The sequence below is a fragment of the Aedes aegypti genome, chromosome 1 (genome assembly GCF_002204515.2).
Source record: "Aedes aegypti strain LVP_AGWG chromosome 1, AaegL5.0 Primary Assembly, whole genome shotgun sequence".
In the NCBI taxonomy this organism is placed as follows: domain Eukaryota; kingdom Metazoa; phylum Arthropoda; class Insecta; order Diptera; family Culicidae; genus Aedes; species Aedes aegypti.
Window position 1 is genome coordinate 256,070,311 of NC_035107.1, and position 25,048 is coordinate 256,095,358.

Below are 25,048 nucleotides of genomic sequence, written 5' to 3' on the forward strand. Positions count from 1 at the left end.
AATGCAGCGCCACACTAAAAAACTGATTTCAAAATCGCGCGAGTTGAGGCGCGTCGCGAGTCTCACTGGCGCGATCCGGTTTGGTGGCGGTGCGACAATAAATTTATGAATTTTTGGCTTGGGTCGTTTTATATTGAACGAATCCAAGCCGTACTTCATATTCGATTGATCCCTACCAGAAAGCGAGCCAGTTTGCGGTAGCCATTAGCGTTCGTAAAGAGCAGGATAAATTTTCGGCGAGTTTGTCCTTGTATTATGTGCAACCGCCTCTTGGAGCCTCGACTGTGCTAGGTAGTCTCTTTTTCTGTTTGACAGCTCTGTCATCTAGTAGTCAACTGTGGCACGCTTCAAAACGTTCAAACATTTTCCTCCGTGTCGTGCGCTTTTCACTTTTGCTGGGCCGTCGTTCGTCGCGAACAAGGTGTTGTGCGTTGTTCGAATTTGGATTTTCCTTTCGATCGGGCGCGAGTGGGAATCCTCTCTTTTGTTTGCCAAAGGAAGGAAAAATAGTGTTCAGAAGTTTTAATTTGATGCATTTTTGATTATTTGCACCACCAGTGGATAAATAGTGTTTTGGGCCGTGCCAAAAGCTGCAAGCTTTTGAAGTGTGTGGCAATCGTCGCCATAAAAGTGCGGAAAGGGAAATGAGTAGTGCAAAACTGGCTCCTGGATCGGCAACAGTGACAATGACCACGACTGATTCGGTCACCGCCGCCAAGGCATCCCAGCAGACGGTGACCTCTACGTCCGGGACTGGGTCACAGTCCCAGCAGCAGCAGCGTTCCTACGGAAAAATCGTTCTAACGCTGGAGAACTGTCTCCTCCCGGAGACGAAACTCGATTTGACGCCCTCGCAAGCGGATGGATTGGATCGCGAAACGGAAATCGATTTGCGAATACTGGGCTGCGAGCTGATCCAGACCGCCGGTATCTTGCTGAAACTGCCTCAGGTAAGAATCGTGCTTCCCCAACGGAGTGTGTGGGTAAAATCCGATCCGTTTGCAATCGTTTTCTTTTGCTCATCAGGGTTGAAGGTTGATCAGGATGGACGCCATCTTGAATAACGTGTTGAGTAAGGTGACGCAGGGCTGGTAGCGAATCACTGTGTTTGTGACGGTTACTTTTCACAGAGCCTTGATCATTGTTATTGCCGGATCGCGCCAATGACTGTATATTCGAAAAAATATTGGTACCGATTGTACATGAAAATGATGGCTATCACGCCTACCAAATATTTTTTTTGATTAATGCTTTCATTAACGAGAAATTTGAAATTAGATGCCTTTCCCCATACAAAATAAAACGAGAAAACTTCTGTTGATCAACTGTGAACAAGAGCAAAGCAGGTAATCCATTGACAGGAGACCTGGAATTTTGTTTCGATAAAATCTTGCGTAATTTTTAACATCGCCTCATCTTACCAAATGGGGACATGGAGAAAATGACAAAAAAAGAGATCCAAGTCAAAATATAAAAAATCCATCATCATTATCGAGGCGAGCTTTGATAGTGCCCAAATAATATAAAAAAATACAATGTAGTCCACACAAAATATCAGTTAGTGAAAACATTGTCAAGATACAAAATTAGTCTAATTCTAAAAACTTATCAGAGTAGCTGTTCATAAGGCAGCTTTGACGTGTGAAATACATAGTCTTTTGAACTGTGTTAGCGTTGTTGCACGTTTGATGTGTATAGGCATCAATTTTAAGACATTGATTCCATTAAAAAACAAAGAATTGTGTGGAGCACTGGTTAAAAAGTAAGGTGTTCTTATAACATCTGCGTTTCTAGTATTATATCTATGAATATCACTTTCATTTTCCATTCGATCAAACAAATATCGAAGCAACAATCCTTTTACTACTTTGAAAATAAACAAATATGTCAAATGCACAATTCTTTGCTTCAATGATAACCATTGTAGGGTAACTGATAAACAAAGGAGGAAGTGAACTTGCTACACCTTCAAATTAAACGCATTATACTGCAAACGTTGCAAATTGGATATTTGAATTTCATTTGCTAGAAACAATATATAGGGGCTAGATGAGGAGAGATGATTGGTTTATACAACTGTATTTTACTTGCAATATTCAAATCGTTTTTCAAACGACAGAGAATTCCATACTTTTTGGCTATTTTCTTGATGACATTGTCAATATGAGAGTCAAACTTTAACTTGTCAACAATAATCACGCCAAGATATTTAATATCGCACACGCGGTCAATTGACTCATCATCCATTTTCACAGAGACATTATCATTAAGGTAAAAGTAAATTTTACTCGATTTCGCGAAATGATCATGAATTTAGTCTTACTTATATCCAATATCAATTATTTGTGTTTCAACCATCTACTCAGAACGTAAATCTGCATTCAAGTATGATACGGCATATTCTGTGTTTTAGCTGCGACGAATATCACGGTATCATCAGCAAATAGATTAATGTCACAAAATCGTAAGACTCGTCGCATGTCATTAATGTACATAATGAATAAAATATACCCTAATACACTTACCTGTGGCACACCAAGGTTATTCTTAACGGGACTGGAAATAAAATTATTAAAAGCAGTCCTTTGGGTTCTGTCACTAAAATAGTTTTCAAACCATTTATATGCAGAACACGAAATTCCAAAACGCCTGATTGTTCTAACAATAAGGGCCGAGAGAGTGTTTCAAAGGCGCGCATCCGATACAAAAAAACAGCAATAAATCGTATCTTTTGGCTCCATATGTTCTTTCCATTTAGCCAATTGGCGATCCAACGCAAAGCTAAATGCGTAGATGGCGCTCTTCTAGAATAGGGATTAGTGCATTTTAATCAAAATTTTTAGTGAAAACTGGAGGAAAAATCACCACAAACAATTAACTGATAAGATTTTAGCAATTTAAAGCACAGGGAACCGTAAACATTCATTTCAATTTGTAAAACTTTCGCAACCTAACCTCACTTTTGATCGCCAATACCAAGTTTAATGCGGTTTCACAGAAATGAAAATGACCTTCCCGATATCCCGATTGTTCCGGTATTAGCAAGTTGTTACTATTTAAGTACGTTAAAAGCTGGCCTTTAATAACAAGTTCTAAAATTTTCTCTAATGTGTGCAACATGTTGATGGGACGAAGCTCTTTGGTTTTAATCGTTCCAGAGTTGAAAATCTTACTTACGCCGTTTTGTAATTTCTGAAATTAAACGTTCTAAAACTGAAACAATCGAGTTGGTTCAGAGCGAAACGAATTTCGTCTGTGAAACACGTAGGATTGATAAAGTAAGTTTGTTTACTTTTCTGACTTGAGTCTATTTGAATAAGTTTTCGAGATTTTTCGCTACCAGCCCTGGCGTGACAGGAAAATGTGTGAACAGTGTGTGCGTGTGGTTGTGTTAGTGTGTGCGTCACTCGGTGCTTGTGCACCGAAGGGAGGGTGGCAATTTCGCAGAAACACGGGGTGTCCGAGCTGATTATGATACCTATTCACGATTTTGACGAAATTCAATGGCAAACGCAAAAAACGAGGACAAACAGTGCAGAGCTGTGGACGACTGTCGTTGTTTTGCAGTCGGCATTGTTATTTAATGAAAGTTCGGATAGGCGGGGAGACAGCTGAGTCACGTAACCGTCAACGTGCGAACCAGACTGACTTGTTTACGACCAATGGCCAACATCTGAAGGAATGAAGTGCTAGAGGTAGCAGATGATTCATCAAATTTTACCTAGATGAATAAAACATCCTCCTGACACCGCCCATACAACCCCATTGAAAAATAACGAGCAAACATCTCTGGTTCCCACTGGGAAGTGGTTCTTACTGACAGCTCAAACATTGACACAAATAACCGTTTGAGGAATAACAATCGATGATGGCGAAATCTTTTTCTCCGAAAAAATCTTTTTCCGCGAAACAACAGTTATGCGAACAAATAAACGGTTACAAACTATTGGATTACAATACAGCAAGTCAATTTGGGTTGATGTGATTAGCTAGAAACACATTTTAGTATTGGAGATAAAATTCCCTTATATGATTAGGCCAATGTACGTTGTTACTCTTGAGTTTGATGCTGACCACGAAAACATGGCTGCCTAGCACCGGGTTGGAATAAACGATTTGCAGAAAATTTCGCTCAGCAGGGTGGACGTCTTTTTATACAAAGCTGCAATTGCTGTTATGCTTTGAACATAACATTCTGCCAGGATGCGGTTGGTCAAAAAGTAATCTAAGAAAACATTGAATTTATATGGTTGATTTAAAGCCTTCAAGCTTGAAGAATTCTCAAACCCTCTCCCAAAACGTTGACACAATACATATTTTAGCTAAGTTATACTATTTGTCTTCTATCATTTGTAAAAGTTATGACATTCTACTGCAAAATAATGAAGTTTTTGGCAAATTTGAGTTGGTGTTACAAAGCTATCATTATATAGCCGTTTTCTTTGAGAAGTGCCGTCAGCATTCATAAACTCCCACAGGTGATAAAATTCAAATGTTATTGCATAACAATTGCTCCGTCATCGTCAAAATGGAATTTCAAAAGCAGTTTTTCTGTTTAAAAATAAAAATTATTCGATGAAAATGTGTTCACTGTGTTTCGTTTGGAGAATAGAATATAGTGAACACATTTTCCTGTAAATTTTCTTGATTTTGAACAAAAAAAACTGCTTTTTAAAATATCTAAATCAATGAAGGATCCTGCTCCCTTAAATGCTAAATATTAGCATTTTCAACTAGTGATCCTTAATAAGGACCATGAACTTATCGTTTGCCACAATTACGGATCACTTTTAAATAAAGTAGGTTTCTGCCATTTTAAGCATTGAGTTTGAAATCTAAGGATAAAATTTTTACATCAAGAGTTGTAAATTTCACTTTCAAATAAACACAAATGGGTGAATGGGTGTTTTATGGAATTTTTAATTTATTTCGTTTCTATTAAATACTATTCAACAATCCATAACCGCATATCAGTAACAATTGCATAAAGTAGACATTAAGAATAACATTAAGTTTTTTTTTGTCTAATTGCAGGTTTTCATACTAAAAAGGAAATTTGGTCAAATTCGATAAAATTCAGCTTTGTGATCTGAAATATTCATAAGGCGAACTTGAATGTGTTTGTTCTAAGTCTGAGTTAAAGCAATATAAAGTAGATTATGGCATGTAGTAACTTTTTAGTGACCAATAGAAGTTGGATTCTATGAAGAATAGTAGTTCTCCCTTTTTGAATCTGCTTTATTTTTATATTAAAATTTATAATATGTGGCGCGGATTTTTCCTCGTCGGGCGGATTTGAATTTCTAGGCGCGGATTTGAAATTATTGACACCTTTCCTATGAAAAATTAGAAAACATCCTGTCAAATTTGTCAAGCATGGAGTTTGAAGACTGATGAAGATTCCTTTCGGTATGAAACTCATAAGTCGATGTTTCAACTCGATAAATTGTAGTAAAATGAGCCAACACCTTTTTTCTGGCTTACTATGTAGATACTTAGAATTTCAAAGAATTTTTGGATAAATCGATAAATCGATGAATCGATAATCTTTTCAACCCTTAATTATTCAATAGCAAAATTATTGTAGCAAACTTTTAAAGTTATAGCGAATTAATAGCTGTGTTTGGATAGGAAGTCACGTTTCAATGATGAAACAAAAATGTTAACCTAATGATCTTTCAAGAATTACCTATTGAACGTTTTCAGGATAAAAGCTTATGCTCTGTGCATCATGAGCCTCAATGTTAGCTTCTCAAGTTATGCGTAATGTACCACTTGTATTATTGCATCTGATAGACTATTCCATTCAAATCAATGAACAACTAATAACCTACTATCTTGCTCCCCTTTCCCCGCATCTCTCCACAACGTTTCTTGTTCTGCGATGTTGGCGCGCCGTTCGACCAATTAGGTGGCCATGGCAACCGGGCAGGTACTGTTCCAGCGGTTCTTCTACTCAAAGTCCTTCGTACGGCACAGTATGGAAGCGACGGCGATGAGCTGCGTTTGCTTGGCGTCCAAGATCGAGGAAGCCCCTCGGCGCATCCGGGACGTCATCAACGTGTTCCATCACATCAAACAGGTCCGCGGACAGAAGTAAGTATCCGGCGACGACTCGGAACCCGAGCTGCTCGCATCCGACGCGTCACCCCTTTGACGAACCCCCCTGAACGAACACGCTTTATTAATCTATTTCAATTATAGTTTTGTAGGTAAGACGCAATCTTACTCAAAACAAAACTAAAGCCAAACCCCCTTCAAAAATGTATTGTGCAAAACTCGGTTATTATTAGTTTAGTTTAAATGAAATGTAAGAAAACCAGAACTACGGTGTTCAGTGTTAGAAAACTAACGGAACAAAACGCTGTAAAACTGACGGAGCGAAGACATCGTTTTTGATGGGCAACGCTTCCGGAGATGAGAGTGGATTGGCTTTTGTCCTGCACAAGCGACTGGAAAACAACGACCAAAGACTTTTTGAATGTACCCTAGCCGAGTGCTGCAATTCTTTTACTATTCAATTCTAGTTTCGGTGAAAACCGATGTCAATCGTTATAAAAAAAAGCATTACTCTATAAATCAATAGTACACTCACAATACAACATCAATAATTAGTAAACAGTACACGGCAAAGCACATTAAAAAAATGGTCGTTGTTTGCATCCGTTTGAGCAGTGGCAAGTACCAGGATGAGGAAAGGACCGGCCTAGCGAGAGCGGGACACCGAATGTGTTTGTAAAACAACAGACGATAAGTAAATGCTTGTATCAAATGAGGTTTGAAACGTCTGTAGCGTGTTGTAATGTGTTGATTTTTTTAGGCTGCCATTTCCGGAGGTCAGCGGAGGAAGCGGAGATTTTGGTGGAATAAATGTAATGAAGGTAAGTGCGATAGTACAACAAATATAGTTGTAAGCAGGCATTACTATCTCATCTGATCACTTTGATCATCTTTGGATGATGGTGAGATATGTCGAAACACTTTGATAATACACTTTGTAGGGTCGGTGTTCCCTTAGTGGACAGTCCCCTATAGTCGCACTAGTGGCTTTTTACGGCCGTTCTGCTATAAATCTTTTCAAACCATTTTTTGACATGAAGGTCAGGAGCTATTTATCTAAGCACCATTCATACACAGCTTGATTTTGTTCAAAAATGATCAAAATAATTAGTTTTACTTAAAATTTGAGCTCCCTTGCGCCTATAGTAAACCTTTTGTTCCTATAGTAGCACTACTGAGAGAAACTATTTTTTATTATACGAAATAATTGATGAATTAAGAACTTTTTTTTTACATCAAACGAAAGCTTTTGATCCACATTTTGTAGGAAAAATATAAAAGGAACTTATTCTGGGTCCTCTGGAGCCTCAGATGATGGGTTTTGGCGCAACTCTCCCAGATTGGTACGCCATATTCGATGACTGGAAGAATGCCCTGTTTGTAAACAGCAAGCTTGTTTTTGAAAGACAGAGTTGACTTCCGGTTGATCAATGGATATAGTGCTTTTAGCAAGATGTTGCTTCCGGTGACCGTTTTGTCAACCTGCTGTCTGAAGAGAAGCTTGCTGTCTAACATTAGACCAAGGTAGTCGGCTACATCAGACCATTCCACCGTTGATCCACCGAGGGTGATTTTACAATCCTCAGCCGGAACAAGTCTGGGGGATTTGGAATAGGGGAAGAGGATGAGCTGGGTCTTCGCCGCGTTGATACAGATCTTCCAGCTGTTCAAATAATCTGACAAGACATTCAGGCCTCTCTGGTGTCGAGATGTTAACACTCTCGTGAATCTGCCGCTGTAGGTGTCGTCAGCGAACAATGATAGAGAGCCGCCTTCAGGGAGCTGAGGCATGTCCGAGGTGAACAGGTAACCATCGGTTTCGTCACTGACCGATGACGAAAAATTGAAAAAAATATTCAGTGCGTAAAAGATCGTCATTTTCTTTGTCTTCAATGACTGACAAGGAGACCACGACGAAACAAAGCCGCAAAACGTCCACGAGTAATATTTTTCGTCACTCTTCCCGTCACCCCTCCGCACTGAACCAACATAAGCTTCTAATCGTCACCGAGCGCACAATAGATCGCTGCATATGACGAGCCTAACCTCACTTATTTGACAGCTGCTGGTCCTGTTGTTTACGCTTCGAACTTAATCGTTTTTTCCATCATTTTTTCATCTTCGCATTTCTATCACCAGCATGCTGATGGTGACGATTTTCCACGGTAGGAAGATAGAATAATACGATCCGTGGGTATCTGCAGTGGATTTGACCTCTCTTCGCAGCAAACTTTCACGAAATTAAGAATGATTCGAAAAAAGTACTAAGTCCAAACTGTAAACAACAGGACCAGTACCTGTCAAAATTGATGCGCGACGTCACAGTGCAGTGGAGTATTGCAGACAAAGCGAGTCTGAGCTACGAACCATTAGTCGACAAGGTGTCTTGTGTTAGCAATTGGGCAAATACATTTTCTTGAAGTTGTGTTAACCCTGCCGGTAGGCGCGTGCTACCGATAATCCAAAGGTTTTTTGTTCAACTCCGGGAGCGCGCAGATTTTTTTTTTTGCGAGTTCCTTTTTTGGTCGGCCTTTAAATTGGCACCGATTAGTTGTCTGCCTTTCCATTCAAGCTGAACATGCTCAACGAAAACACAGACAGAGAGAAACGGCAAAGATTTTTCGTCGCGACGAGGTGCTTGGTTGCTGGTAGTTGGGCGTCGTAGGTTGCGCTGAGCTGAGGTAGAGACGAAAACTATTTATTTTTCGTCACCGTCACTGAAAGTCTGTCGAATCCGGCGACTAATAACAACCCTGGGTGGGAAGATTGTATCGGTGCAGCTTGTACACCAGGCCGTCATGCCAGACGTTGTCGAATGCTTTTTCAACATCGAGCAACGCCATGGCGGAGGATTTGGCGAGGGACTTGTTCCGCCTGAGGATGTTGGTTATTCGAGCCAGATGGTGCACGGTTGAACGACCGCGTCGAAAGTCAAACTGTTCCTCGAGTAAGATGTTGTTTTGATCGGCTGCCGAAAGCAGCCGTCTGTTGATCGCTTTTTCGAAAAGCTTTGATAACCCTGAGAAAAGGCTGATGGGCCGATAGCTTTTGGGGGAGGAAGGATCCTTCCCAGTTTTCCTGATGGGAATAACTTTTGCTGACTTCCACGACGAGGGGAAGTAGCTAAGTTGGGGACACTGATTGAAAATCAGGGCCAGATGTTGGTAGAACTGGAGACTCAGTTGCTTGAGCTCCAAGTTCAGGATGTTGTCGAAACCTGGGGCCTTTCATGTTTTTGGATGTTTTGAGATAGGCCAGCAGTTCGTCAGCAGTGATCTCCAACTCCTCCGAGAATTCGTTGGGAGATCGGTGTAGGTTAGCTGCGTGTTCGGAAACAGCTGCTTCGTGTGGGCTAGGAATGTCTAGCCCTAGATTGTGGGAGCTGACGAAATGCCGACCTTTCTCAGCAGCCTTCTTCGCAGGGGTTAACATGCGATCCTTAGAGTCGGTGTTGTCTAATGGGATCAACGGTGGAATTGGTCTGGGTTTGGTTTTAAGAATTTTGGTCATCTTCCAGAATGGCCTAGCACAATCTGGGAGAGAGCGGATCTTTTTGGAAAAGTCTTCGTTCCTAAGGTCCACCATTCTGGCCTTGACAATTTTGGATATGCGATTAACTTCGCTTTTAAATGCAGGCAGACCAGTGCGTTGGTACTGCCTGCGTTTGGTGTTCCGTAAACGAATGAGATCCTAGGTAACACGATCGATAAAAAGGGTGTTGCTCACCTGACCAGATGCTGGCACATGCTGTTCTCGGGCCACGGAGATGGCCTCTTTGACGCTTTGCAGATGCCGGTCGATGTCTTCTGCGGACGTCAGAGGAGCCTTGTACCGGATATTGGCGTCGACACACCGCTGGAATTGGCCCCAGTCGACACGGCGGTAGTTGTGCCGGTTGACCAGGGTACCAACTTCTGCCACCACCGGGTAGAGGTCCTGATGAACGACCGGTTGAGAGATGTTGCCGGCCATGTTGGTCAGGAAGACATCGATGGTTGAGTGGGCCCCGGACCGACTCAGGCGGGTGGGTGAATCCGGGCTCAGGATGGTGTAGTGTTGTAGGATTAGGCCTTTCCTGTTTCACCGGGGGTTTCCCCAGGGGGCTTCATGTGGCAGTTTCGTGTCCCGTGACCGAGCGCGAGGCAGTTGCCAGTTCAGTCCTGCCGCCTTCATCTTGTCGACGATGGCCTCCGGGGTGTATTACGGTAGCTCACGGACGAGAACTTTCATCGGCTTGCTACCGGGGGCATCGTGGGTGTAAAATTCCACCCCCTTTGCCTTCAGTAGCTTGCCGGCCTTGTCGAAATCGACGCCGGAAGCGCACATGATCTTTGTGCCGGTGTGGCACAGCTTGAACAGCTGCCTGATGTTAAGGGCCGCTAGCTCGGACCGCAGAGCCGAGATGTCTTTCGACGCGGTGAACAGGGGGGGGGGACTTTTACGCTCTGGGGGGCTTCATCCACAGGCAGGGAGGCAAACTGGTTGTTTGCTAGCAACCTGCTGTATGCCGCCGGGTTGGCATCCTCATTCCATGCGCGTTTCGGCGCGCTTGTCTGCCCGTTGGCGGCCAGCGGGGCAGAGAGCGAAGCGGAATCCTGTTTTCGATTGCGACCCATCACTATGAGCTGCGGCTGGACTGCTGCTGCTTGCTGCAGGGAGGCTTTCTCGTTAGCCACACCAAGCAGGTAGGCTAGCGCCGAGGAGCAGTCGCGGGAACGGGAAATCGCGGAGAGGTGCACTTCGCACACGAATGAATTCGAACTTGTGTTAGCAACCCAAAAACACGACCGTTCAGAACGGCAGTTCGATTCAGAATCGATCGCTTAAATTAGCTTCCTGGACCAATGTGCACTGCGTCTACGCCAGTTCATGCGGGAAGGGTGTTGGGTCGGTAACTTTTATGGCAGAGAGGCTTGCTGTAAGGAAAGGCGTGCTATAATGATGGAAGAAGTGTAGAGAAACGTTTTTTTTTTCGTCTCTGGTTCTAGCAAATGCTATGAACTGTGATTGATTACGATTGGACGATAGAAGCAAGTGGAAGGTACGACTACAAAGTACGAGGAAAGGGTCGGGACTGGGATTGAACCCATGACCTTCTGCTTACGAAGCAGAAGCGGTAGCTATTAGATCCCCAACCCCGTCCCAATTTTTCTGTTTATAATCGATGATAAAAACAATTTTTTTGAAATTCTTGTGATCCGCCCTTTTGTGGTAGATCCGATGTCACAGATCTTCTGCGGAAGGTACTCATCGTATCCAGCTCTACATTTAACGCGGCCAGGGATTCCAACAATAGTAGGCCACTTCGGTCCACAGCCCATGTATTAAAGTCACCAGCTATTAGCTGCCAGTCAGTAGCTGCCGATTAGATAGTCGCTGCTGCAGTCAGAGATCAAACTTGAAGTTCGTCGCCAAGCACATCTTAGGGTTTTGTCAAAATTTGTCAATTTCAGACCCCCACCTCCCCCACGTAACAGCTTTTGTATGGAAAATTTTAAATTTTTGTATGGATCGTAACACTATACAAGACCCCCTCCCTCCCCCTGTTGCGTTACGTAATATTTGAACCATCCCTTATGTTAGTTGCCTATGGATTGCTCTCTTTTGCTCTCTTTCAACAATCTTTTTTTTTCTCACAAGTCGGATCTACTATTTCATTACCAAAAAATGGTTTGATTAATTTCTATACGGAAAAATAGATGGAGCTCTGGAGATAGCATAGAAAGTCGAAGATTAGATAGGCAAAGGTTCCCTCAACCGGTTTGTGATGGGTCCAGAACCCTCCTCTTCGCTTTCCGCTTGATGTTTGATTTTATGAATCATCTCTTATGACTTTTCCTCAGGCTTGACAGAAACTCATCTGCGGATGGAACCGCCTCGCTTTTTCTGAGCAGTTAAAAAAAGAGGCAAAGGCAGCACACTGCCCTAGAACATGTTGCCGAACTCTGGTGATGTTCAGGAGTATGTTCAATCCTGAAGTGCCGCTATTGATCCCCGCGGGAACTGTCGCCTTTGCAATCCCATGGTTACTTATCTATGCAAGCAAGGAAGTAATGCTAGGGTATTATTCGAAGTTTCATGCCTTGTGCTCTGCTCAGTTTTCGAATAATTTACGTATAGCAATGTAAAAACTTTCTACAGTTTTGGTATTTTGGCTAATATTCAAGGCTGGTAGCGAGTCACTTTTTAGTGACTTGGTCACTTTTTTGAGGCCAGTCACTTTAAAGTCTCTTTTTTTAAGCCATTTCAACTAAAGTTACTTTTTTCGTCAAAAAGTCACTTTTTTCAACTATTTTGAGCTAATTTTTCGGGAGAAAATTCTTAATTTAGGCTAAGTTTTAAGTAGGCAGGGTGTCTACTACCTGAAAAATCCAGGAAAACCTGGAATTATCAGGGAATTTTATTCAACCTGGAAAAAAACCTGGAATTATCAGAGGATTTCGGCTATACGCAGGAAAAAACCTCGAACCAGTAATTATTATTTCAGAATATGTCCTTTTTGTAACACAACATTTCTTCAATCAGGAAAGATTTCGGCTGCGCCGCTGTTACAACTTGAGGTATTCATTTAATTCACTTTAAGTTATTTTTAATATTCCGAATTACTTGTTTAAATAAGGAAGTAGGACTTAGGATTGCTAAAATGGGAAAGGCAAATACGATTCCCAGTTCTAGTTGGGTATCTTTCATGAGCATATGAAATAAATAATATTTGTAGAAAAAGATTAAAGCTAGTAAAAATAGTATATTTTCAGGTAAGCAGATCTTTTTTAAAGGCTTGGATACTATTTCAATGCATATCTCTAAAAAGTGTTTATTTTTAGTTAAGGTATCTAAAGACATTATAATCAATATGGTATCTAAAGTTACTTTTTTGCCATAACCGAGGAAGTCTGTTTCCCATGGTAGCTCCAGAGCTCAATTATTGTTGACGAATTTGAGGCAAACCGAACCAGAGGAATACTATGCATTAGTTTCTACAGTCAACTCTCCATAACTCGATATTGAAGGGGTCATCGAGTAAGGGAGGTATCGAATTATGGAACACAAAACCAGTGCAAATGCGATCCGAGGGACCATCGCAGTAGCCATGAAAACCACTTACTGTGATTCTCTAACTCGATAAGGGGCCGTCCATTAATTACGTAAGAGATTATGGGGGGAGGGGGGGTTTGAGATTTCTTACGCGCCATACAATTTATTTTTTATTTTCATACAAAAAGTCATACCATGGGGGGGGGGTTGAAAAATCCCAAAAATTGTCTTACGTAATAAATGGACCGCCCCTAAGGAGATACGAAATATCGAGTAAGGGAGAGTTAACAGTAGATTATGATTCTATACTTATCAAATTAATCCAAAAGTCAACTAACTTTTTGAATAGTAAAACTATTGGTCAGCAATCAGTTTACTATAGTAAAACAACCAACAAATTTTAAACTGATTTTGAAAAAATAGACCCCTTGAAATATTGTTTTTTGAATTACTTTTTATAAAAACGCTTTTTCATAAAGAAACTGTCGATTAAAGTCGTCGGAAATATATGGTTAATCTGCTTGCAATGAATTCTGGTGCAACATTCTAGAGGCTCCAGAGAAACTTTCAGAGACTATAACGTAACTATTTATCCAGAGATTCCTTCTGGAATACATTCAAGAACTCCACCAGGAATGCCACTAGCAATTTTTCAACATAAAGACCAGAGGAATTTCTTCTCAATTTTATACTTAAAATTTTAGAGTATTCCTACGCTACTACCTCCATAATTTTCACAGAGATTACTCTGAAGAAAAAATCTCAGTATTTCCTCCAGATCACTGATTGTTTCACAGATTTCTTCAATCGGTACTTCTTGGATTCTTCCCGCATGCCCTACAGAAGTTTTTCCCCAAAGTTTTATTATAGAGTCTTCGAAAAAAAATTGACATTTTTACAAGAAACCCTACAATAATTTCATTTAATTTTTCATTTAATCCAGGCATTTTTATAAGAATTCTCTCAAAAATTCATCCATAATTACTCTCCGGAATTTCTCAAAACTTACTTAAGGTATAATTGAATAAAATCTTTTCCAAGAATTGCTCGATGAATTGCATCTGGGATTCCTCATTAGATTCCTCAAGCTAGAAATTTCTCCAGCATTTCTTCAAAATATTTGTACTGCGGCTCAAACACTTCACTGATATTTTTTCAAATACAGTTTCCAGACTTGCATAGATTCTTTAAAATTTCATTCAAGGTTCCACACTAGTTAATACTACAGCAATTATTACAGTTATTGCTCCGACCATTGATGGATTAATATGCTTTTATTATCATAGCCATCTATCAAGAAATATATTCATCAAGAATTCGAAAGTTCTATCAGTTATCCTTGTAGGTATTCATCATTATAACTCACACAAATTTCATCAGAAATTACACTAGGTTATTTTTAGAAATTCCTCGTGGATTTAAAAAAAAAATCACAAAAAATATGAAATTTTTTAAGTTTATATTTTTTTTCGTTCGTGGTTTTTCTTTTAAAAAAACAGATTTAATATTACTTGTCGTTATTTTACGAGGAAGTCTTAGAATGTGAATACCTTCCATTAAACTTACTGATGGAAAATTTCTTCCTTTGCCGGCGTTTAAAGGACGTGGTTTAAGCAGTATTCCAATCAAATTCGATCTTCTGTCATCGTTTTTTATTTGAAATATCGATTAATGCATACAAATATTGACCTTATTAGGAGGAAGAGCTGGAGTTTAAATGGAAATGTGAAATGACAAAAATTCTAATTTTACAAATGTTCCAAATTCTTATTAAAATTTACAATACAAAATACTTTGGTAATATAAAAGACACAAAATTTTGAAATATTGAAAATCTACTAAAAAGGATTATTTACGTAAATATAAACTACTCTGTTTGAAAAAACTCTAGGCGATATCTTGTAAATTTGGAAACACAATAAAAATGCCAAATATGGTACTCAACTAGACCTGCAGAAGATCATATGGAATATTCCCTATCATGATTGATATTGATTGAAAAACAGTATACTAGAATTGAAATAAAATTGATTACGGCTTGCTTTTCAAGTCACTTTTCGTCATTTTTTCGAAAATAGAAAGTCACTTTTTAGTCACTTATTTCTCAAATTTGGTCATTAAAATAACTTTTTTCGGTACCAATTCTTGCTACCAGCCCTGATTACTAATATTGCGCTGACAGTTATATTCTGCTATTGAGTAGTGATGTTTCGTGCTGTAATCCATACTCGAAATGAGTGGTCTAGCAAAATGTTAACATTAATATTTGTGATGAAATTCGGTTAAGGAAGTTCTAGCATAAGAAGACCGTTGAAAGCTAAAGGAAACACCCCTGCTTGAAATTTTCTAATTGGATTCATATTCCTGATTTTCCTGAAAATTCTCAAGTTCTCTAAGCAAACCCCTTTTGAAACCATGAATAGTAAAAGTTGATTTAAGGATAGCAGAAAAACTATTCGAATTGTTAACGCCTCTCTTATACAATGATTGTAATGTACAGATAAATGGTTAGGTATCACTTGGCTCATATTTTTCATGAAATGAAACTTGTCGTTAAAATAAGATGTTAATGTTTTTCCTATTTCAAATCGTGCAGGAGAAAAAAAAAGAAAAATTTCTGGGAAAAAGTGCTTAAACTTAATGAAATGTGTTCCTGTATCATTATACCTAATACATATAACTATTTCCACAGGATCGTGAATCGGTGTCATCCCAAATGGTCTTCATTGCCTGATCGGTTTGGCTTATCGTCCCACTAGTGTAGAGAAGTATGGTACACTGTTATTCGATGGAAATAATTCTCTTTTCAGATGTTGCACTTCCACCAAGGCCAGAAGTGGTAAGACGCCTAACGTGTACCCTAATGTTAATTTCTTTTCAGCCTTACGGATCAGTTTTGCACAATACATTTTTAACTACGTCTAAGCTATTTGCACATCCCGCTTGGTGGCACACGCCTGGATCCTCGTGCAGTGAACGTGTCTGCGTTTTCATCACAGGGGTGGGTTCACCGTGGCAACACGTCCGGGACTGTCCAGAGAGAATCTTGAGGAAACAAGCGTGCGTGCGTTCAGGGGGAATCAAGCAACCCAAAAGCGAGAGACAGAGAGCACCAGGGCAGCGTAAGCCTATATGATTTTTTTCTTCTTTTTCTTTCTCGTTCCTTTTACCCGTTCGGTCCAGGCCCCTGATACCGATGATCCTGGATCAGCACTACATTAATCTGAAGTCACAGGTGATAAAAGCGGAAAGACGAGTTCTCAAAGAGCTGGGATTCTGCGTGCACGTGAAGCATCCTCATAAGCTGATTGTCATGTACCTGAAGTACCTGGAGCTGGAGAAGCATCAAAACATGATGCAGATGGCGTGGAATTTTATGAACGATTCGTTCCGAACGGATGTTTTCGTACGTTACCAACCAGAGACAATCGCTTGCGCCTGCATCTATCTGACAGCCCGAAAGCTGAACATTCCTTTGCCTAACAACCCTTCGTGGTTCCTAATATTTCGGGTTAGCGAGGAAGATATGTTGGATGTTTGCTATAGAATAATGGCTCTGTACAAAAGATCTAAACCAAATGCTGAAACTTTGGAAGAAGCTGTAGATAGTCTCAAGAAGAAATACCAGGATCAGAAAAAGAAGGATCGAACGGACACGAACACACCGCCCACAGTGATCACCGTCGATCGTAACAATGGGTCCCACAATGCTTGGGGTGGTTTCATCTCACGAGCTCTCCCCGTTACAGCCGGTGGCGACAACAATGGTAACAACAACACCGACAAAGACAGCAAAAAGTCACACTCAAAATCGCGATCACGCTCCCGATCGCCACGATCCCGATCAAGATCGCACTCTCGCTCGCGTTCGCCGTCTCGTTCCCGTTCCCGCTCACCATCTAGATCGTCGCGTTCGAAATCTCGTTCTCCTCGGTCGAGAACACCGTCGCGATCGCGGTCTCGATCGCGATCTTTTCCGACTTCACACTCACCGTCGCACTACACCGATAAAAGTGGTTCACGAAAAGGCAAAAAGACCCGTCATCGATCGCGAACCCCGCTGAAGACGTCCGGTAAAAAGAAGTCGAAACACTACTCGCGCTCCCGCTCGGTTACTCCCGATTCACCACCAAAGTACAAAAAGAGGTGAGTTTGTTCTTCTACTTTCGCAGGGCTGGTAGCAAGTCTCATTAGAGCGACTTGATCTATATTTTCTAGTCTTTATTTTCATTGGAAGGTCTCTTTTAAATTAAAACAATCTCCAAAGTAACTATTTTCCTTCTCCTATTCACTATAACTATAATTCACTATATTTTGATTAGAAATACGCGGAAATACCTAAGCAGAAATTTCCACAAGCATTACTCGGAAACGTTTTCCAGGATTTTGTTCAGAAATTTTTCCGCCTATTCTAGTTTTCTAACTATTTTTCCAGTAGTAACTAGCAGAGCTTCAAAATTTACCTGCAGTTCTAGCAAGAAAATCCCCAGAATGTGTTCTAGAATTTATGAAGAAATCTATTTGGCTATCTCTCTCTATTGGGCTTTCTAAAAAAAATATCTGGAGAAATTTAAGGTACTCTCAGAAATTCTTGGTTGAAATTTTGAAAGGAATCTGAACGCCAATTCTTAAAAATGTTCTAAACGAATATCTTGGACGAAATCCTAGCGAAGTCGATTCAATAATCATTAGATGAACTTCAGGATTTTCTTGCGAAATTTGTGAAATAATCTTTGGAGGAATCCCTAAAAAAACTCACGGTAGAGTCTCTGGAGTAATTAATGGGATTATACTTAAAACATTCAGGTTGGAATTGACGCTTATATTGAGCTGTTCGGTAATCCAATCCGCATGGTTATTAAATTAATTAACTCATTACGCGTGGTAAAGATGGACAAATTATGGGTGAAATTATGAAAAAAATCCACGTGCTCGGCTGGGATTCGAACCCAGGACTCTTGTATGCTAGAAATAAATCGCACTCGCTCTTCTCGCATGAGATGGATGGATATGGGTTATGAAAGAGGTCCGCGTGGTCTGTAGGGATTTGAATTCTAAACTTGTAACCAACTCAGTTATTGGGTCACCAAATGGCTCGGTAGCTTAGTTGGTAAAGCGCTCGTCTAGCATACAAGAGTCCTGGGTTCGAATCCCAGCCGAGCACGTGGATTTTTTCATAATTTCACCCATAATTTGTCCATCTTTACCACGCGTAATGAGTTAATTAGTTCAGGTTGAATTCTCGAGGGTATCTTGAGCTAATTTCTTGAAGGAATTATTTAAGAAGGCCGTTAAAGAAGCAATAAATGAATTCAGTGAGCAAATACCTCAATTAATTTCTGTAGAAATTCCTGGAAAAAAATCTTGAAAAAATCCATACAATAATACGAGCATTAATACTTGTAATTCCCAAATGTTTAAAAATAATAATTATATCATGTGTGACCGGAATTCCTGAAACAAAAACGAAAACTTAAATGTTTTGATTCCTGTTTACGTTATTTTTGTCTTCTTGATTTCTGTATGGCCTCTTTTTGGTTTCCTATCGATCTCGTTTTTTTTCAAGCATAAGGTCTCTTTTTATTTTAAAGACCACCCTGTTTTCGACATGTCTGACCAATGATCTATTTTTTTTCTTCTTAATTTTCTATTTCAGCGAAAAGAAATACGATCGCCGTCGAGATGATCGCGACAGCCGTGACAGTCGGTACATCAACGGAAGCGATCGGGATCGCTCGTCCAAGGGCGATCGGGATAAGGATCGAGATCGGAATCGCGATCGCGATCGCAACCGTGACAAGGGCGGTTACGACCGGGACGACTATCGGAAGGACCACCGCGGTGGCGGTGGCGGCGGCAGCTACGGAAACGGGGACAAACGGGACAAATACAGTAGTAGCAGTAACCGACACACTACTAGCAGCAGTAACGATAGGCATCGATCTTCAAAGCACGACCGGGATCGGGATCGCAGGAGATAAGGCTGTGTTACTGTGGTCGGTTGGGTGTCGTTTTTTTATACTTCAAGTTGTGGAAATGCCATTTTAAAGAGGATTTTTAGTTACTGATTGTTTCGGAAAGAGTTACACAGTGATGATTAGAATATGAACGAGCATTATGCGTTGTATGTGAAATAGATATCAGACGAATAATTGATTTGGTAACTTGATATGATATGATCACAGGTTGAGCTTTAATTTGTTTGTTTAAAATAAATTGCATTCAATTCAACATCTTAAAATGGAATTTACGCTGAAGCGACGAATTCGTTTCGGATTTCTTCAATTGAATTTTCTGATTTGCTTCAAGAAAAGACAACTATGCCAGTAGGGCATGTGTATAAATTTCTTCACTTTACACTGAGAATAGAGCAAATGAAAAAAAAATAATAAAAAAGAAACTTAAAATGCGATCGAAAGAGTACTTATTTTGAAAGAAATCCTAATAGATTGTTGTACGAACTACCCTTGCAACGCTAAACGTGTCGTGTCTTATAAGACTACCGATCGTACGAATCTGTACTGATCGCACTGTTTTTTCTGAAGCCAACAGTACATTATTCGTGTACATTAATTGTCGACTCGATCCCATTTGATTAACATTAGTCGTCTCACGTCACTCGCGGTGAGAGCGACTCGTCTCGACTCACACGCCGCGCAGAATAAGCACAATTGTCCACCGTAAGCAGATGCTTCATACAACACTTATATAAATATCCTCTATCGTTCCTTTGGATGCTGTCGCGCTCAGTTAGGCCTACCGACCAACATGTAGTAATCGTGCTTATTCTGCGCGGCGTGTGAGTCGAAACGAATCGCTCTCACGGCGAGTGACGTGAGACGACTAATGTTATTCAAATGGGAGCGAGTCGACAATTGTCACCTCATTCGACTCGTGTCACCTCACACGCCGCGCAGAATAGGCACGAATGTTAGAATTTCTGGAGAAATATTTGGACGAATAATGAAAAAATTCTTGGGACATCCCTGAGGAATTCCCATAAAAATGTGAGGTTCATTGAGAATATTCTTGGGGGATTTCTTTCCGCATAAATTTCTTTGAAGAAATACAAGTAGTACCTTGAAAAACCTGCGGAGAACTATTTGCGGAAGCTTGGAAGGAATTTATAGAATAATTATTGAAAGAATTTTCGGAGAAATTTGGAAAAGAAATCCATAGAAAATTCGGCAGAATCACTGGATGTTTTTTGAAGGAATCGTAGGATGAATGCTTATATAGATTTACTACATATTTTTTAGGAAAATCTCTAGAGCAACTTATTTAGAGATTCCAGGAGTATTTTTTGGAATGGTTATTTAATAAATTGTTTAAAAAATCACTTGTGTTTATTCTGCGCGGCGTGTGAGTCGAGACGAGTTGCTTTCACCTCGGGTAACGTGAAACAACTAGGTAATGCTAATCAAATGGGAGCGAGTTGACAATGAAACGATGCCGATGATTAGCAACCTGAAGAACTTGAAACCTATATTTAACACAAGGTAGCCTTGATTTTCTACATAAATGACGATGTTTGACGATAGCCAACGGAAGCTGATCCACGACACAACCACGTCGAAGGAAGCCTGGGAGAGCCTGAGGAGAGATTTCGAGCGCACAACGCTGACGTCGAAGGTTTCCATTCCAGCACAAGATTTGATATAGAAGCTTTCGATGGCTGGCTAGGTACTAGACGCAAATTTGCAAGTTGCGATGGTTTTCAGAAGCATGCCGGATTCCTTAAACCCTTTAACAACGGCTCTGCAAAGCCTTTCGGGCGCCGATCTAACGTTTGATCTTGTGGCGATAAAGTTAATCGACGAAGCGGTCAAGCGAAGCTGTTATGAAGGAGCGCAATCAGCGTTGAAGGCAGGTACCGTAAGGACGCCATTCACCGCTCATGCCCCATTCACCGCTCATGATATCCCAATCTTAATCACATCATCGGAATACTGTATATATTTGATACAAAATTTAACCGAATAAGTTGCAACATGTAAAAACTTTAAATTGAGAAAAAATTCCAGTGTTTAGGGTAGGTGTACCAGTTATGGCCATAGTGGTTCCCTATTTCGCCAAACGTAATATCCTGAACGCCTTCACATTTTGAGAAGTTTTTTGTGTTTTAGCAGTTTAATAAAGGATATATCTTGATGTTAAAACATTCAAAGTGGTGAACTCGCCAAGGGCGAAAAGCCACTCTAATAAAGATAAATAATAATAATAAAACATTCAAAAAGATTTAAAATGTAAAAGTTATCCAAATTTTGCATATGGCCAAATAGGGAACCACTATGGCCATAACCGGTACACTTTCCCTACATCACCTTGTTTTCACAAAAAAATATTTCTTGCGGTGCACCGCAATGATTGTCACTGTTTTGTTATTGTTATTATGGCCGATCAAAAGTGGTCTCCGTGAATTTAAGGCTAAGTAGCCCGTCATTCGTTTTGGCAACAATGATGACTTTTCAGCTTGCATTTCAAAGTGATAAAACTCAATCTTGATAGTTTGTATTAACTTGAAAAAGTATCACTGTACGCGCTAACATGCATAAAGTATGCTGATACTTTTTCAGCTGTGTCAGTGCCAAACCAACTGATTTTCTTTTATTCGAAATCGTGAGATGGATTAACAACAATCATCAACGGCGCGTACAAATTTCAATGACGGCCTACTTCGCCTTAAGCTAAAATAAGCATTACTTCGTCGATTTGATCTTAAAGTTTCCATCAACGATCATAATCTAGGTACGTACTGTTCATTTGAAGTGTTTTTATCTGGATAATTCAATTATTTTATACGGAAAAAGTGCTAATTAGTATGGCAAATGGTGCCCCTTTGGAACCAGATGCCTCCAATCACCGCTCGTAAATCTTTGTTTTTATTTATCTCTTTTTAGAATGGCTTCGATTCGAAAAAGAAAAGCATACTCCGAAAATGATTTGAAAAATGCATTGATGGTTGCTCGACGCGGGATATCCATCCGTCAAGCGGCGATACAGCATGGAATACCCGCTGGAACGCTTCGAGACAAACTACGAGAGAAATATCCAGTCGGTTCCAAACCAGGCAAAGAGTCCGTGTTGACAGAACACGAAGAATCTAAAATTGTCAATTCGGTTACTTCTCTCGCCCGAGCGGGATTTCCCGTTACTATGAAGCAGCTTCGAATAAGCGTAGGACAATTCGTAAGGCAGACAAAAAAGGGCACTCCATTTTTTTTTTTTTTTTAATTGATAAAATGTGTTTATTAGTACGTAAAAAAAATAATTACATTATAATCATTAAGGCATGTTGAATTTCAATTTCAAGTGGAACTAGGTCTATAGCATCATTACATTCCATAATAAAGAAGACATATTGTTGAAACATTTTAAGAATACGTGTTCTCTTCCATTTAGCAACTCCATCCAGCTGGGGTCGCAACAGGTCATCTATGGTTAGTATACGCCATCCATTCAGAAGAGTTGTTATATTTCGCTGCAATAATCTCCACGATGCTTCGACGCGTACGCATTCGCTGAGTTTATGTTCCAGCGTTTCAAGTGCACAGTTGCAGTGCAGGCAATTTTCTCCATCAGTCCTGTTCATGCGAAACCAGAGTCGCCGATGCTCGAGTTTGGCGTTTATCAGTAAATAAAGCAAACTACGTTGAGCAGAATTCAACTGACGCACCGAAATGTTTGCCCAAATTTTACGCCAGTTTGCTTCTGGGTGCTCTCGCGATATTTTTGGCTCATCAGTCTCCTCCAGATAAACACTATGTATACCGTTGGCGGAGGGGTTTTCTTGGACCAAAGGAGGGAGTAAGGGAAAATCATTAAGGATGAGTTTTAGGCAAGGACAGTCTGAGGGTGGGTTAGGATTGTTTTGGTTGAAAAAGGATTTGTAAAATGGAAGGGAGTCAATGTCGCGCACATGACGGTTCAGGAGAAGAGCTCTACATTTCATTGCAGGCAAATGTAATTTCAAGCCCCCAGCTTCTCTGCAGCGAGCAAGCTGATGCATAGGGACCCTTGCTTGGATGCCACGCCACAGGAAATTTCCCATCGTCGCCGTTATCTTTGCCTTATGTGCTGCACTCGGTGAAAGTACGGACGCAATATACCACACCTTCGATGTGATGAACGTGTTTAGCAAAATGATCTTCTGATGCAGCGTGAGAGTACGTGGAATATGCAGGTAAACCAGGCGAGTGAATTTTCCCACAATCTCATCCCAATTTAGCTTGTTCATCAGGCGTATGGAATTAACAAAAGTCACTCCCAAGATACGAACGCTGTATTCGTTTTTTAACCACGGTACAGTGAGTGGCATATCATCTGTGTATCCCACAGATATTGACGACGATTTGGTCAAGCTCAGCTTGGCCCCAGACACACGCTCAAATCGGTGGAAAGTCTCTCTCATACGCTCTAGTCTCACTTTGCTAGTGGAGATTACAGATATATCATCCGCATAAGCCACCACAAGATCGGGTCCACCTATCTCCTCTAGCCGTTTGATCAGAGGCTGAATATAGATGACAAATAGATGCATGGAGATTGGATCTCCCTGGCGAACCGATCGTTGGATGGGGAATGATTCCGACAGGTACCCATTTACGAGTAATCGCGACGAAGAGAGCTCTCCTATAGGGCACTTGCAGCCTTTGTTTAGTGTGCCCAACGGACCCCTTTGATTTTGCTGGGAAACGTTTCGTAACGTGTTTTCCGTTTCAAACCGTTGCCCAGCAAAATCAAAGGGGGCCGTTGGGCACACTTTTGTTTGCTGCAAGCGCCCTATTTTGGTGAGCAACCGAACGAAGGCTGGGTTGAAGCCGAGCGAGCACAAGGAAAGGAAAGCCCGGTCTACGAGATCGAAAGCGTGCCGGAGATCGAAAGATGCCAATAAACCTCGCTGTTTAGTGTGTTTTAGTTTGGCGATTCGATCTTTTAATGATAGGGTGGCCTGGAATATGTTGCGACCAGAGTTGGAACATTTTTGTCCGCTACTAATTAGTCGGTGTGTACGCATTACGTTTTCAAGACGCTGTTTTAGAATGCGAGAAAATATCTTGTAGTCGCAATTTAGAAGTGATATAGTGGTTTTCACGCCCAATGGTATGGGTACCCTAGTGTAGATGTAGTTGTGAACCTTAGAGGAAAACAATATGCACTCAGTCTCGAAAAACACGCAGAAAACGGGTTTAAATTTTTCAAATTGGGTAATATTTCCATATGCATTTTGGTGAGTCTGGAAAGCGTGTGCAAGTTTCTTTGAGGAAAACAAAAACAAACTGTGTATGACGAGCGTATGCTAGTCTACGTGTGTTCAAATGTCACTAAGCTCTATTGGCCTATACGAGTGTGCCGTTTGGTCATTTCCCTTCTTTTTCACTAGGACGATCACCCCATCGACAAAATCTGCCGGAAAATTGCCAGCAAGCGCCTCGTTCATGACAAGGGTTAATTCTCGCCAAATGACGTCGAAGGTTTTTAGGTAGAACTCACGAGGGATTGAGTCTCCCCCAGGAGATTTATTCGGGCTACTTGTCTTGATTGCTGCGTAGATGTCGGCTGGTGTGATTTTGACGAGCGGACAGAGCAAACCACACAGTGGATAACAGCGTAAGGAATTCGATACAGAAAGAATTTGCACACGCGAGATTACTTTAGTAACTGTACTTTTATTGAAAGAAAGGAAATAACACGCACGAACTTGCTTCGTTGAAAGTTTGGTTTGGAATGAAATCTACTCTATTTTCCCGCGCTCAATATGAGGCGATGTGTCAGGCATGGCAACACCAAGGGCGAACCAAGGTGTGTATAGTGGAGAGGTGATCATCGAATACCGACACTCCTCCTCGATGAGCAGCCTTTTCACGTCTTCATCCGGAACCCTAGCATGTTGCAGAACTTCTGATGCTTCAATGGTCCCAGAGGCTTTGTTAGAAGATCTGCCAGCATATCA

General features: G+C 40.8%; 1 protein-coding gene and 1 non-coding gene across 2 annotated transcripts; both read left to right on the forward strand.

The window, feature by feature from the left end:
• Positions 1–371: 371 nt before the first annotated feature.
• Positions 372–19,507, forward strand: LOC5576345 (cyclin-L2). The gene is made up of 4 exons (XM_001656033.2): positions 372–950; positions 5,912–6,096; positions 16,279–17,241; positions 18,752–19,507. Exons 1-4 carry the CDS (start codon positions 645–647, stop codon positions 19,074–19,076), a joined length of 1,779 nt encoding a protein of 592 aa, XP_001656083.2. The 5' UTR covers positions 372–644; the 3' UTR covers positions 19,077–19,507.
• Trnaa-agc lies at positions 18,188–18,259 on the forward strand. Its single transcript has one exon. It is a non-coding gene; the product is annotated as a tRNA-Ala (tRNA).
• Positions 19,508–25,048: the final 5,541 nt, after the last annotated feature.

What these genes read in the sequence shown, in the direction of transcription:
- LOC5576345 (XM_001656033.2), top strand. Translation starts at nt 645, where the DNA reads ATGAGTAGTGCAAAACTGGCTCCTGGATCGGCAACAGTGACAATGACC. An exon ending in TCTTGCTGAAACTGCCTCAG is followed by an intron (nt 951 to 5,911) that starts GTAAGAATCGTG and finishes TCGACCAATTAG; the next exon opens with GTGGCCATGGCAACCGGGCA. An exon ending in AAACAGGTCCGCGGACAGAA is followed by an intron (nt 6,097 to 16,278) that starts GTAAGTATCCGG and finishes CGTTCGGTCCAG; the next exon opens with GCCCCTGATACCGATGATCC.